Here is a 13,467-nt window from a genome sequence, read left to right on the forward strand (position 1 = left end):
GGGAGGCTAGGGGACATCTACTGATCTTCATCTCCCTGCTCTGCTCCTGTCTCAGGCAGGTTCGTGTTTTGTGTTACCAAGCCAACATCCAACAGAGCCCAACTTAGACTCTACGGGCTCAGCGATCCAGCAGAACATGAGCTCATGTCCAAAGTTTAGAAAAAATCTCAGACAGGGATCTCATGGCCCATCTCTGTGCATCCTGATGGCTGTGGTCAGGGTGTCAGCCACATGAACTGTCCCTAAGAGAAGCAAGGTCAGACCCACATGACCTGATGGTTCTCCAAAGAGAGTCTCAGTGTTGTCACCAGAAAGAGGATTCTGAGCAGCTGTTCGCCGTGGATGTGTTGAGTTTGAATTGCTGCATCATTTGGATTGGAGATAACCAATCAAGTTGGAGTGACATGTTGAGAAATTACACGAGGACTTTATGATAGTGGCAAGATAAGGGCAAATACGCTCTTTGGAATTAGGTGGCGGTGGGCTAGGGTATGTGGGAGGGATTAGAGGACCAAGGATGTGTCTGTGAGCCTGAAAGACCCCAATTTCATGGTGCTAGAGGAAACTCCCTTGATAAGCTGGAGGGATGGAGACACCCACTCATCTCCAAGTGTTTAACCCAGAATTGCTCCTGTCGGAAGGAAATATGGGGACAAAGTGTGGAGCAGAGACTGAAGGAAAAGAGACTGCCCCACCTGGGGATCCATCCCATATACAGACACCAAACGCAGGCACTATTGCTAAAAGGTGCATGCTAACAGGAGCCTGATACAACTGTCTCTGAGTGGCTCTGCCAGAGCCTAAGAAAAACAGAGGCAGATGCTTGCAGCCAACCATTGAATGGAGCACGGAGACCCCAATGGAGGAGTTAGGGAAAGGACTGAAGGAGCTAAAGCGGTTTGCAACCCCATTGGAAGAACACAATATCAACCAACCAGAGCTCCCAGAGCTCCCAGGGACTAAACCACCAACCAAAGAGTACACATGGAGGGACCCATGGCTCCAGCCACATATGTAGCAGAGGATGGCATTGTCCAGCATCAATAGGAGAAGTCCTTGGTCCTGTGAAGGCTCCGTGCCCCAATGTAGGGGAATGCCAGAGCGGTGAGGTAAGAGTGGGTAGGTGGGTGAGAGACGGTATAAGGGGTTTGTAGAAGGGAAACCGGGAAAGGGGATAACATTTGAAGTGTAAATAAAGAAAATATTCAATAATTAAAAAAAAAAGAAGCTGGGCAAGGACAACTGTTTGGTTCTGTTAGTATTTGAGGACTAAGGAGAGCTTAGCATCTGGGACCCTGGAAAAGAAAAGCCTAAGGCTAGGAGATCTCTGGAAAAGCAAACCTAGTCCCTGAGGTTTTAGGTGTCTTGTTATCCTGAGCTCCCCACCCCTGGTCTCATCCCTCATTCTTAGCTTGTTTGACATTTGACGTCTCCTAATTGCCTTCTCTAAGGAGCAACAGCCTTCAAAGTTACATCAGTATCCTTGCAGCGTGGCGGGTCGTAGGGCACAGCCTCGGAGTGGGCGGATCCCAAGCTGAACTCAGGCCTCCAATGGCTTGAGGGTGTGATGACCGTAGGGCGGAGGCTTCCCAGAGCCGGAGCCTTGAGCCCGGGCTAGTGAGCCGGCCTACAGATGGTCGAGAGAACCAGCTAGGTTCCGCCCCGGCGACTGCCCGCCTCCTTTTAAGCACCTCCCGCCCAACCTCAGCTCCCTCTGGCTTTGCCACGCTTCTTCCTTCCCCGCCTTCCTTGACTCCCCGACTGCACTGGTTCCTGTGGCCATCCCGCAGCGCCAGTCCAGGTGCCATGGCTGCTATGTACCTCCCCGGCCTGCGGTGAGTGACCCATAGCACGGGGCCCACTCCGCGCTCCATCTTCGGGGCTTCCTCCGCTTGTTTCCCATCCTAGCAGGAGACTGGCAGGGCGGCTGTTCACCAGTCTGGGTCTCATGGTGGTGCATCCTTCCCCACCTCTTCCCGGTCCCATCCCCAGCCGTGCCAGGTTTCCCACCCAGCCTATGTGCTCTCCCCCCACCTCACCTCGCCCACTGGTGCGCTGTTTTCTCTGCCACTCGCAACCTCCTCCCCCTTCTCTGCCTTCCTGAGCCTCTGCAAATGCTCTACTTACCGGATGTAATTGTTTCAGACTGGGGGCTCCCAGTCCACCCTTCAGTGTGAGAAGCCATTAAGGGCTTGAGGCCATAGGGCTTGAGGCCCCAGGGTGCCGAGCTCAAAGCTCCCTAAAGAAGGTAGAAGGTAAACATCATTTGCAGCCTCCCTGAGAACGGAACCTGGCTTGACGCCCAGTGAAGCCTCTGGGGACTAGGAGGGAGGGAGAGAAGGAAGGAAGCAAGATGGGAGAAGGAAAGCAAACTGCCTTCTTTTTAACTTGGCTGGCTTCCCCTGGTAGGTCCTGGACCCCCAGACTTGTCCTGGCTGGCGCCCCCCCCAACCCCCTACAACCGGGTCTCCTCTCTACGCCCCTTTCTCCATGGTCTGGGGCATAGAGTCTGAGCTGACTCCTTATCTCTCCCGCGCAGGTTTTACTTGGTTAGTCCATGTGAGAGTGGCCTGTGCAGGATAGAGAGAAGGTCCTTCTTAGACTTAGAGACCTGCAGGAGAATGGGGGTGGGCCTGGGAGAAGCTGTGCTTCACCTAAGACAACTGGAGCAATTCCCGGAGGGCAAAAGCTTTCAAGACCATGTCTTTAAAATTAATTTCTCAGGGAAACTCTCTTGGGCAGAAAAACACACAAAGAGACCTACCTTGCTGTGCCCCCATGCCCTGGGGCCACACAAACCATGCTGCCTTTTTTTTTGTCTTCTGGAAAACACCCCACCCAGGCCCAAACTCCTACATCCAAGAGCTTCATTTTTCCCCCTTCCCAGGCAGTGTAGCCTGTGGTCTGGGCTTCCCGTCCTCACTTGTTCTGACCCCACCAACAACCCCTCTCTTAGGAGAGCCAGAGAATTCACAGACTCAACCCATCATGGCCTACTATGGGTTTCTGACAGGTGAGGCCTCACACATGAAAAGGGTAGCTGTGTCTCTCTTCGATGGTGGCCTTTGCTATTTTGGGTCCAGGCCCATCACAGCAGACCCTACCAGCTTCCAGGAGCATAGCAGGAAAAAAAAACGACCTAAGAGACCCTGCACTTCTGGAAATCTAGGCATGGACCCTTAGCCAGTGGCACGATTCTTCTTGATCCACCTCTCGCTTAGTTAAAACATCCTTATCTAATCCACCCTTGTTGACCCAGATGAACGGATGCATGGCCTGAAACCCCAATATCAGTTGTCTTCATGCGAGAACCCTAACGGTAAAGCCTAGCATTGGAAGAGGGCTTTACCATCTCCAGCTATGCCTTTCATTTGAGACCTTTCCACCAGAGGAGAAAGACGAGAATAGCTGTCGTTTTAACATAAAACCTGAAGGGAAAGAACATGCACGAGCTTCTTAAAGACCACTTATGAAGCTCTCGTTTGAGCAATTTCTTCACTCTTGGGCCAGAAGCTTGACTACCTCTCCTCCCTGATAGGAGATCCATACCTCAAAAAGGCCACAAATACAAGTAGCCTGAACTCATTCCACATACCAATCATAACCTGGTCTCTCGGTGTCTGCGACCAGACACGCATTCTCCAGAGGCATGTCTTTCTGCCCCTGGCCGAAACTTGACTCCCATGATAGCCACTGGTTGGTTGCCTCCCTGTTTTGACTTTTATAGGCTTAGCTGGCACAGGCTGAGGCCCTGGTGCCGGTCACCATGCCGTAGCATCCAAACCCTGCGCGTGCTCAGTGGAGATCTGAGCCAGCTGCCGGCTGGGGTTCGAGACTTTGTGGAGCGCAGTGCCCATCTGTGCCAACCAGCAGGCATCCATATTTGTGATGGGACTGAGGCTGAGAACGCTGCCACGCTGGCCCTGCTGGAAGAGCAGGGTCTTATCCGGAAGCTCCCCAAGTATGAGAACTGGTAAGCCTTAAAACTGGCAACCCCCAAGATGGTTACTACTTGGTCTGAGGTCTCCGTGGGTTCACCACGACGAAGATATTTCTAGACCCTACCAGTGGAATGGGCCAGAATGGGAGCTTCAGGGGAAATGGAGTAGCAAGTGAATGTTTTCACATTAAATAAAAACATTGATATGAATTTACATATTGGAGCTCTGATTTTGGAAGGGGCCTGCCCACTGCTTACCTCCTACTTCATGAAACATTTTCCAGGGGTAGACACTCCTAGGCCGTGCCTTGGAGAAAATATCTCTTAATGAAATAAAGCCTAAAGGATCTAAACTGCAGTCGGGTAAGAAAAATTAAGGCCAGCAGATCTGGAGTCAAAGTTGGACTTAAAATGTAAATGGCCGGGGGTTGGGGATTTAGCTCAGTGGTAGAGCGCTTGCCTAGCAAGTGCAAGGCCCTGGGTTCAGTCCCCAGCTCCGAAAAAAAGAAAGAAAAAAAAAAAAAGTAAGTGGCCAGGCTTAGAGGAGCTGGCCTTTAACCGCAGAGGGCAGGTGTATCTCTGTGAGTTTGAGGCTAGCCTGGTCTACATAGTAAGTTTCAGGACAGCTGGAGTTACATGGTGAGACCCTGCCTTAACAAAAATGTAACAACAAAAAAGTAAGTCTGGGGATAAGTGAAATCTGCTAGCCACCACTTCCCGGCAATCCTCTCTCCCCCAGCTGGCTGGCCCGCACAGACCCCAAGGATGTGGCACGGGTAGAAAGCAAGACGGTGATTGTAACTTCTTCGCAGCGGGACACAGTGCCTCTCCTGGCTGGTGGGGCCAGTGGGCAGCTGGGCAACTGGATGTCCCCAGATGAGTTCCAGAGAGCTGTGGACCAGAGATTCCCAGGATGCATGCAGGGTAACAAGTCAGGAACATAGAGGCAGGGGCACTGAAGATAGGACTGGGTTTGGAACCCTTCCTCCTAGCGACATCTTCCTCCGCAGGCCGCACCATGTATGTGCTTCCGTTCAGCATGGGTCCCTTGGGCTCCCCGCTCTCCCGCATTGGAGTGCAGCTCACTGACTCGCCTTATGTAGTGGCAAGCATGCGGATTATGACCCGCCTGGGGACACATGTACTCCAGGCCCTGGGAGATGGTGACTTCATCAAGTGTCTGCATTCGGTGGGCCAGCCCCTGACTGGACATGGTAAGTACCTATCTAGGACACTGAAACCTTCTTCCACTCAGAGGGAGCCCCAAACCTTGCCCACCCACAGAGAAATTGTGGATGTGAACGATTGCTCCCCAAGGCCCAGGGAAGCATTCTGGACTGGAGCGACACCGTTTGGCGAACAGAAGTCAGTCCGGGGTCTGACAGCACAGAGGCTGATGGGTACTGAAGAAGGGGGCTTAGCTACCTCTGGGCGTTCCATTGCTTCCACGTGTCTCTTGAGTCAGTCCTTGATCCCTTCAGTCCCTGGCACCCTGGTTTCTGATGCCGGTGCGGGAAACACTATGACCCCATTGTCTCCAGGGGATCCTGTGGGCCGGTGGCCATGCAATCCGGAAAAAACCCTGATTGGCCACGTGCCGGAGCAGCGGGAGATCGTCTCCTTCGGCAGCGGCTATGGTGGGAACTCCTTGCTGGGCAAGAAGTGTTTTGCCCTGCGCATCGCCTCTCGCCTGGCCAGGGATGAGGGCTGGCTGGCAGAACACATGCTGGTGAGGGCCTGGGGAGGAACTGCGAAGCCGTGGAAAGGGGAATGGGCGGGGAAGCCTTGGCACTCTACCTCAGCCTTGCCTCCTTCCTGCTAGGTGCCAGGATGGGGAGCCTGAAACCTGACGTTTTAGCCCCAGGCTGCTAAAGTGCCATCCCAGCCCTTGTGGCAGGGCAGGACACCTGCTTAGTGGATAAACATTAGTGTCCGTTTCCTGCTGCCTACCCCATGACCCGCTAGCTGTCCGTATCCGTGCAGAATACGCCATGAGTCTTGGTGACTTGGTTCTATTCCCTCTGTCTCCCAACACAGATTTTGGGCATCACCAACCCCGCAGGGAAAAAGCGCTATGTGGCAGCTGCTTTCCCCAGTGCCTGTGGCAAGACCAATCTGGCCATGATGCGGCCTGCTTTGCCAGGCTGGAAAGTGGAGTGTGTGGGGGATGACATCGCCTGGATGAGGTTTGACAGTGAAGGTGATGGGCCCTTTTCCTGAGCAGACAACATGGTCCCATACCTCGGGTAGCCTAGCAACTGCAGATCTCCCACATCAGAAAAAAAAAAAAAAAAGATAGAGGAGGACTTCCTCCAGCCTCACAGCTTAGCCTTTCCTAGTTGGTCTTTCCTTTCAGGTCAACTCCGGGCCATCAACCCTGAGAATGGCTTCTTCGGGGTGGCCCCTGGTACCTCTGCCACCACCAATCCCAATGCCATGGCCACAATCCAGAGTAACACTGTCTTCACCAATGTGGCTGAGACCAGTGATGGCGGTGTGTACTGGGAAGGCATTGACCAGCCTCTTCCACCTGGTGTCACCGTAACCTCCTGGCTGGGAAAGCCATGGAAACCTGGTATGTGGTCCCAGGGCTCAGCACTTTTTTAGAATATGGACGTGTGTTCTGCCGACAAGTGCGTCTGCACCCTATGCGTGTAGTAAACAGGCTATCAGATCCCCTGGATTTGGAATTACAGATGGTTGTGAGCCACCATGTTGGGACTTGAACCTGTGTCCTCTGCAAGAGCCGCCAGTCTCCAGCCACAACAATTTTAATGACAGAAAACTCTCTACCACCCTAGCTTTTGGTAGTTTCCAACACCAGGCAAGATCTCAGTTCAGGTCCCTGATCCATTCATTCATCATTGTTTGGGGATCTGAGTAATTGTTGAACGTCCCTTTCAGTTTTCCAGTTTTCCATCCAATTGAATGGGGTTTATCTTGGCTCTCATCCACTAGGATGTGGAGGAGTAACACCTATAAGGAGTTTAGCATGTTGTCAAATTCGTAACGCTTGTCAATAGTGACTATAAGCTGGGCAGGCTTATGTTGGAGGACATTTGGAGAACTGTTAAAGGAGGAATTGGGCAAGTATCATTTGACCCATTGGGAAAGAAGGACCCTGTCTCCTCTACCGACATCTCCTGTGTTCCCCTGTATAATAGCCTGTGTCTAAAGTTGTCCTACCCTTCTCATCCCTCCCTATGTTGTAATCCTTCATGAACTCAGGCACTTTATTTTAGAGGCTGCTTTTCCCAAGCCTGTCATTACCAGGGTGCCTAAGAGACCCATCCCTCCGCCGCCATCCGTCTGCCTTCTGCAGTTAAAGGAGAAGAGCACTGTGGAGGAAGAGCTTGTGGCCACTGAAGCACAGACTTGAGTTTTGCAGGCTGGCCTCATAGTCAGCCTCCTTGTTTCATTAGCCTTTATTTTCCCTGACACTATCATTAAGTCGCCCTCAGATTCCCCATCCAACTGAGAAATTTAAAAAAAAAAAAGATAATCTTCCCTACAGGCTAGCTTCCCAACCCTCCCATCAACTCTGAATTAACTGATACAACTAGAGAGTCACGGTCCTAGGCTGGGATAGACGTGTCAGCCTATGGCTCCCACTCCCTACGTCCAATCTGGTCGTCTTCTTCCACTGGAGAAGGCACCATGCCTGAGCCCCCCCCCACCCAGTGGTGCTCACACATGAGCTGCTAACTTGGCTCCCAGCTTCTCACCAGCGTACCTGAAGGTACCAAATGCTCTGGGCTGCTCAGCTTTTGACTGACCATGTTACGTTCCTGATTGACTTCATGCCCTAACCAACCCCATTCTGTTAGGGTCCAAGCAAGACCGGAGAAATCACCAACTGTCCGTTAGCCTTAATGTCAATCACTGGACTGGTGAGATGACGCAGCATGCTAAGGTCCTTACCACCAAGTCTGAGGACCTGAGTTAGATTCCCAGAACACTCATGGAGAAAGAAAACTGAACAAGGAGTCCTCTGATTTCCACAAGCATCCCGTAGCAACCCCTGCCCCCCAACACAATAGACAAATAAATAAATGTGTAATAAAAGCAATTTCTGTTGGCATTTTGATGGCTCAGGACATTGTCTTCCTGGTTAGTTCATAGGAAGCCATCGTTTAAAATATTGACCTGACATGCTCAGAGTTTTATGTTAGGTTTCAGAAAGTTAGATTTGGTAAGTAATAATCCTGTAGCTAAAAGTTTCTGGGAGGTTGGGGATTTAGCTCAGTGGTAGAGCGCTTGCCTAGGAAGCGCAAGGCCCTGGGTTCGGTCCCCAGCTCCGGGGGTGGGGGGGAGACTTGGCCAATACTAAGTACCCAAAATGCCCTTGACCCATCCCAACCCTTCTTCCACAGCTCTCTAGCAGCCCCATTACTGATAAATAGCCTGACCTTTGTGGGAGGATGTTCTGACCCCTTCTCCCTTCTGCTTTACGACACGAGGTTGTAATTAGCTGACGAACCCATGCTGGAGATAGATCCCCTTGGTAGCGTACTTGCCCTCTGTGTGTAAGACCCTGGGGTTAAGTTTCAGCATCATGAAAGAAAAGCTCAAAGAAAGTGTGTGTCCGTGTTGAAAGTGGGCATAACCTTGGAAGTAATGGCATTTTGCATTTTTTCTGCCAGGGGACAAGGAACCCTGTGCGCATCCAAACTCTCGCTTTTGTGTCCCGGCTCGCCAGTGCCCCATCATGGACCCAGCCTGGGAGGCACCAGAAGGTGTTCCAATTGATGCCATCATCTTCGGAGGCCGCAGACCTAAAGGTAAACAGTGTGGGGGGGGGGGCACTGTGCCTTTGTAGTAAAGTCCAGCTCTACAGTCAAGCTCCCACCTCCCTGTACTTAAAACTCACAGGACCGCTCACTCGGGACCTCCAGCTGCTGTCCAACCACGTCTCCCATAGTGAATGCAGAATGTGCGAGGGTGAGGGGTCTGAAAATGGGAGAAGGAAATTGTCTGTAAACCTGTTCATTGGTGTTCCAGGGGTACCACTGGTGTATGAGGCCTTCAGCTGGCGCCATGGGGTGTTTGTCGGTAGTGCCATGCGCTCTGAGTCCACTGCAGCTGCTGAACACAAGGGTAAGTTTCCACCATCCACTGTTCCCCGCCCCTGTCCACTGTTTCCCTTCCGCCGATCCCCTCTCCTTACTCTCCCGGAAGCTTTTTCAGAACTGTTAACTTTTTTTTCATTTTTTTTTTTTGTATTTTTTTTCATCCTCGAGTATTTCTTATTTACATTTCAATTGTTATTCCCTTTCCCGGTTTCCGGGCCAACATCCCCCTAACTCCTCCTCCTCCCCTACTATATGGGTGTTCACCTCCCCATCCTCCCCCCATTACCACCCTCTCCCCAACAATCCTGTTCACTGGGGGTTCAGTCTTGGCAGGACCAAGGGCTTCCCCTTCCACTGGTGACCTTACTAGGCTATTCATTGCTACCTATGAGGTTGGAGCCCAGGGTCAGTCCATGTATAGTCTTTGGGTAGTGGCTTAGTCTCTGGAAGCTCTGGTTGCTTGGCATTGTTGTACATATGGGGTCTCAAGCCCCTTCAAGCTCTTTCAGTTCTTTCTCTGATTCCTTCAACGGGGGTCCCGTTCTCAGTTCAGTGGTTTAATGATGGCATTCACCTATGTATTTGCTGTATTCTGGCTGTGTCTCTCAGGAGAGATCTACATTCGGCTCCTGTCTGCCTGCACTTCTTTGCTTCATCCATCTTGTCTAATTGGGTGGCTGTATATGTATGGGCCACATGTGGGCCAGGCTCTGAATGGGTGTTCCTTCAGCCTCTGTTCTAAACTTTGCCTCCCTATTCCCTCCCAAGGGTATTCTTGTTCCCCTGTTAAAGAAGGAGTGAAGCATTCACATTTTAGAACTGTTAACTTTTTACCCAACCTCTGACAGCTGGACACAGGACACTCTTCCCTTCCTGAGAAAGGAAGGTTCCTTACCCACCCTCCTCTCTGTCCTAGGAAAGACCATTATGCACGATCCCTTTGCCATGCGACCTTTTTTTGGCTATAACTTCGGACACTACCTGGAACACTGGTTGAGCATGGAGGGACGAAAAGGTGCCCGGCTGCCTCGTATCTTCCATGTCAACTGGTTCCGGAGAGATGAAGCAGGCCGCTTCCTGTGGCCAGGCTTTGGGGAAAACGCTCGCGTGCTAGACTGGATCTGCCGAAGATTAGGAGGAGAAGACAGTGCCCGAGAGACTCCCATTGGGCTCGTACCAAAGGAAGGAGCCCTGGATCTCAGTGGCCTCCGAGCAATAGATACCAGTCAGCTGTTCTCCATCCCCAAGGACTTCTGGGAACAGGAGGTTCGTGATATTAGGAGCTACCTGACAGAGCAAGTCAACCAGGATCTGCCCAAGGAGGTGTTGGCTGAGCTCGAGGCCCTGGAAGAGCGCGTGCAAAAAATGTGACCTGAGGCCTTAGGCTAGCAAGAGCGCAGCACCCCCATCTGGGTAGAGGATCCTAAGGCTCACAGAAAACGTGAACAATTTGACATTAAAATGTGTGAGTGTTGGGAGGCCAAGCCACAGACCTCCTCCCATGCTGTCCGATAAGAGATGCACACTTTGCTACACGTGTGTTGTTTTCACTTCCCATTTGTCCTCACGGGCTTCCTTCTTGTCAGTCTCGATGCTGGCTCACATAGTAGGAACTTCTGGAAGAAGGCATTATTCTTCTGAAGAAACGTAACCTGGTATAGTGGTGCATACCTTTTTTAATCCCAGAGGCAGCCGGACCTCTGGGAGTTTGTGTCCAGCCTGCCTGGTCTATATAACAAGTACCAGGTCAGCCGGGGCTATATAAGTAAAACCCAGTCCCCCACACACGCAAAAAAAACAAAAAACAAAAAAACAAAAACAAAAACCACAAAGGCCACAGCACAGTAGACTGCTCAGAGTTAGGGTTAGTATTTTTGTCCCACACAGACGTACAGAAGCCTCCTTCTCCAGAGGAAGCCACTCCAGAACCAATTTCTTCCTCCTGGTTTCCTCCCAGTTGCCTGGGAGGAGCCACACTTCTTTATTTTTTACTTGAGACAAGGTCTCATGAAGATCAGGCTGGCTTCAAACTCACTGCAGCTAAAGATAACTGTGAACTCCTGGTCCTCCTCCCTCTACCTCAGACAACTGTGCTGCTAGGGCCAGCTAGACAACTAACATTTCTAGAACAACTGTCTGTATTCTAGGCTCATTGTCAAAGGACCATTTTGCAGCTCAAAATACAGAGCAGGGTTGAACAAAATAACATGGCTTCAAATCCTAGCACTTGGAAGGACCCTAATCACAAAGCAAGAGAATTGTATATAGTGACCCTGTCTACCAAAAAGAAAAAAAAAAAAAAAGAAAAGAAAACACAAAGCAAAGAAGTATCCAGTGAATGGTCCCGAATCTTTGTGTATATGGGCAGCAGGGGGTTATTATAAAAAAGGAAAAGATTGGAAGTTCAGAGGGAAATGGGAAATAGGACAAGGGGAGTGGATTGGACCAAATGACGTAGATACATAAATTTCCCAATAATAACACTGTGAGGTACTTTTTAAATAGGCTGTTGGAAAAATGGCTCAATAGTTAAGAGTGTTTACTGCTCTAGAAGAGGACTCGAGTTCAGCAGCCACACTGGGCGGGCTCAGCTCCTGCAGCTCCAGGAGATCTGACAATCCTGACATTCACAAGCCCCTCATATGCACATACTCAATCTTTGAAAAAGAAAAGTGGCCTAGGATGTAACCCAGTGACAGGTTCCATTTCCCTGCGCAGCAGAAAGCAAAAGAACACAGGCCAAGTAACTTGTCAAAGGCAAAATCATAAGCAGGTAGAGTCACCTCTCTAAATCCCCTGGGGACCAGATCCAGCTGCACAGCCTCACCCACTCTGGGGCAGTGAGCTGAGCATGGTGGCACACACCTTCAGTCCCAGGACTCGGGAGGAGTTCTGGCACAGCCAGGATGACAAAGAAATTCCCTGACTCTAAGAAGAGAAAAAGACTCTACATGATACTAATCTTTGGAATAAAGTTCATTCGGTAGCAAGATAACCACTTAGTTTCTGAAATAGATTATGAGGGACTGAAAAAGCTCAGTAACTGTCTCCTCCACTTTCAGAGCCCCAGAATTCAGGTCGCAGCACCCACAATGCGTGGCTTACCACCTATAACCCTGGCTCCAAGTCTTTGAGGGTTCCAGTACATATATGGCATACACTCACATAGACACATGAATTTAGATTTAATTTTTGTATGTATATCAATGTAGCTGCCTGAATGTGTGCACACCACATGTATACTTGGTACCATGAAGGTCAGAATTGGATGCTCTGGACCTGTGAGACAACATGGATGCTGGGAACTGAACTCGAGTTCTGCTCTGATAGAGCAAGAAGTGCTCTAAGCCACTAGCCATCTCTCTAGCTCATTAATAAGATGTTAGAAAGTAAAACAGGAGCAACCGTCCCACGTGAACTGGAGCGTTTGCTAAGGAGAACGTCCCTGCTTAGGAACAAGATGAATATATGAACTTAGAAAATGAAGAAAATCTTCAAATAAAATTGGATTCCTGGAAAAGCCTTCAGAAGAAGCAACTGGATGAGAAGATGCTGAGTGTCCTCCAAGAAAATTCTGGAAAACTGGCCAGGGAAGAAAGGTTCACTAAAGGTCAGAGTGGACCACAAGATAGAACACAGCAATAGAATACACATCCCATAAAAATACAACTGGTAGAAGAGGCGGGGAGGGTTGATCAGATCCTGAGTTACAGCAAGGTTATAGCAACTAAGGTTGCTTAAGGATAACATCACAAAAGAGCTGAAGGGCCAGGTGTGGTGACACCGGCCTTTAATCCCAGCACTCAGGAGGCAGAGGCTAGAGAACCTCAGAGTTGGAGGCCAGCGTGGTCTACAGAGCTAGTTCCAGGATAACAAAAGCTGAGGCCTAGTCTCAAAAATACAAAAACAAAAACAAAAAAAATACAAAAACAAAAACCTGATAGATTTTTAATGCTTTCCAGTTTTAGCACAAAGAAATGATGTTTGAAAGGAAGTTCATCCTAATTTGAACATTACACAGTACATATGTGCATCTAAACATCATGTGATACCTCACGAATATGCATAATCTTATGTCAAAAGAAACGGTATAATTTAACAGTCGATGCTCATCTTCATAAGCAGCGATGGGTAACTGACACGATGCCCTTTGCACACAGTGGCTCTACCCCTTCATCTGTAAAATGGGAACATACCTCAGTGTCGTTGGGATGACCGAGTCAGTAGAGTAAAGCACTCCAGCTAGCAGCAAAAACCAAACCAACACTCTAGACAGCCTCAGCTCCTCTCCACGCCAATGATTAGAGTTGGGCCTTTAAGTCCGTCTTATATAGCCGACTCTGCCGTTAAGAGGGAAAAGAGCAGTGAAAAGAAAACATAGGAGAGGGTTGGGGATTTAGCTCAGTGGTAGAGCGCTTGCCTAGGAAGCGCAAGGCCCTGGGTTCGGTCCCCAGC

General features: G+C 50.1%; 1 protein-coding gene across 1 annotated transcript; it reads left to right on the forward strand.

The window, feature by feature from the left end:
• The first annotated feature begins 1,708 nt into the window (after nucleotides 1-1,708).
• On the forward strand, nucleotides 1,709-10,547 carry Pck2 (phosphoenolpyruvate carboxykinase 2 (mitochondrial)). Its single transcript, NM_001108377.2, has 10 exons — nucleotides 1,709-1,835; nucleotides 3,728-3,973; nucleotides 4,680-4,864; nucleotides 4,951-5,154; nucleotides 5,482-5,669; nucleotides 5,978-6,140; nucleotides 6,297-6,515; nucleotides 8,584-8,721; nucleotides 8,942-9,037; nucleotides 9,929-10,547. The coding sequence occupies exons 1-10, from the start codon at nucleotides 1,807-1,809 to the stop codon at nucleotides 10,381-10,383; spliced, it is 1,923 nt and encodes a 640-aa protein (NP_001101847.2). The 5' UTR covers nucleotides 1,709-1,806; the 3' UTR covers nucleotides 10,384-10,547.
• Nucleotides 10,548-13,467: the final 2,920 nt, after the last annotated feature.

This window comes from Rattus norvegicus, chromosome 15 (assembly GCF_021556685.1).
Source record: "Rattus norvegicus strain SHRSP/BbbUtx chromosome 15, alternate assembly SHRSP_T2T, whole genome shotgun sequence".
Classification (NCBI taxonomy): Eukaryota; Metazoa; Chordata; class Mammalia; order Rodentia; family Muridae; genus Rattus; species Rattus norvegicus.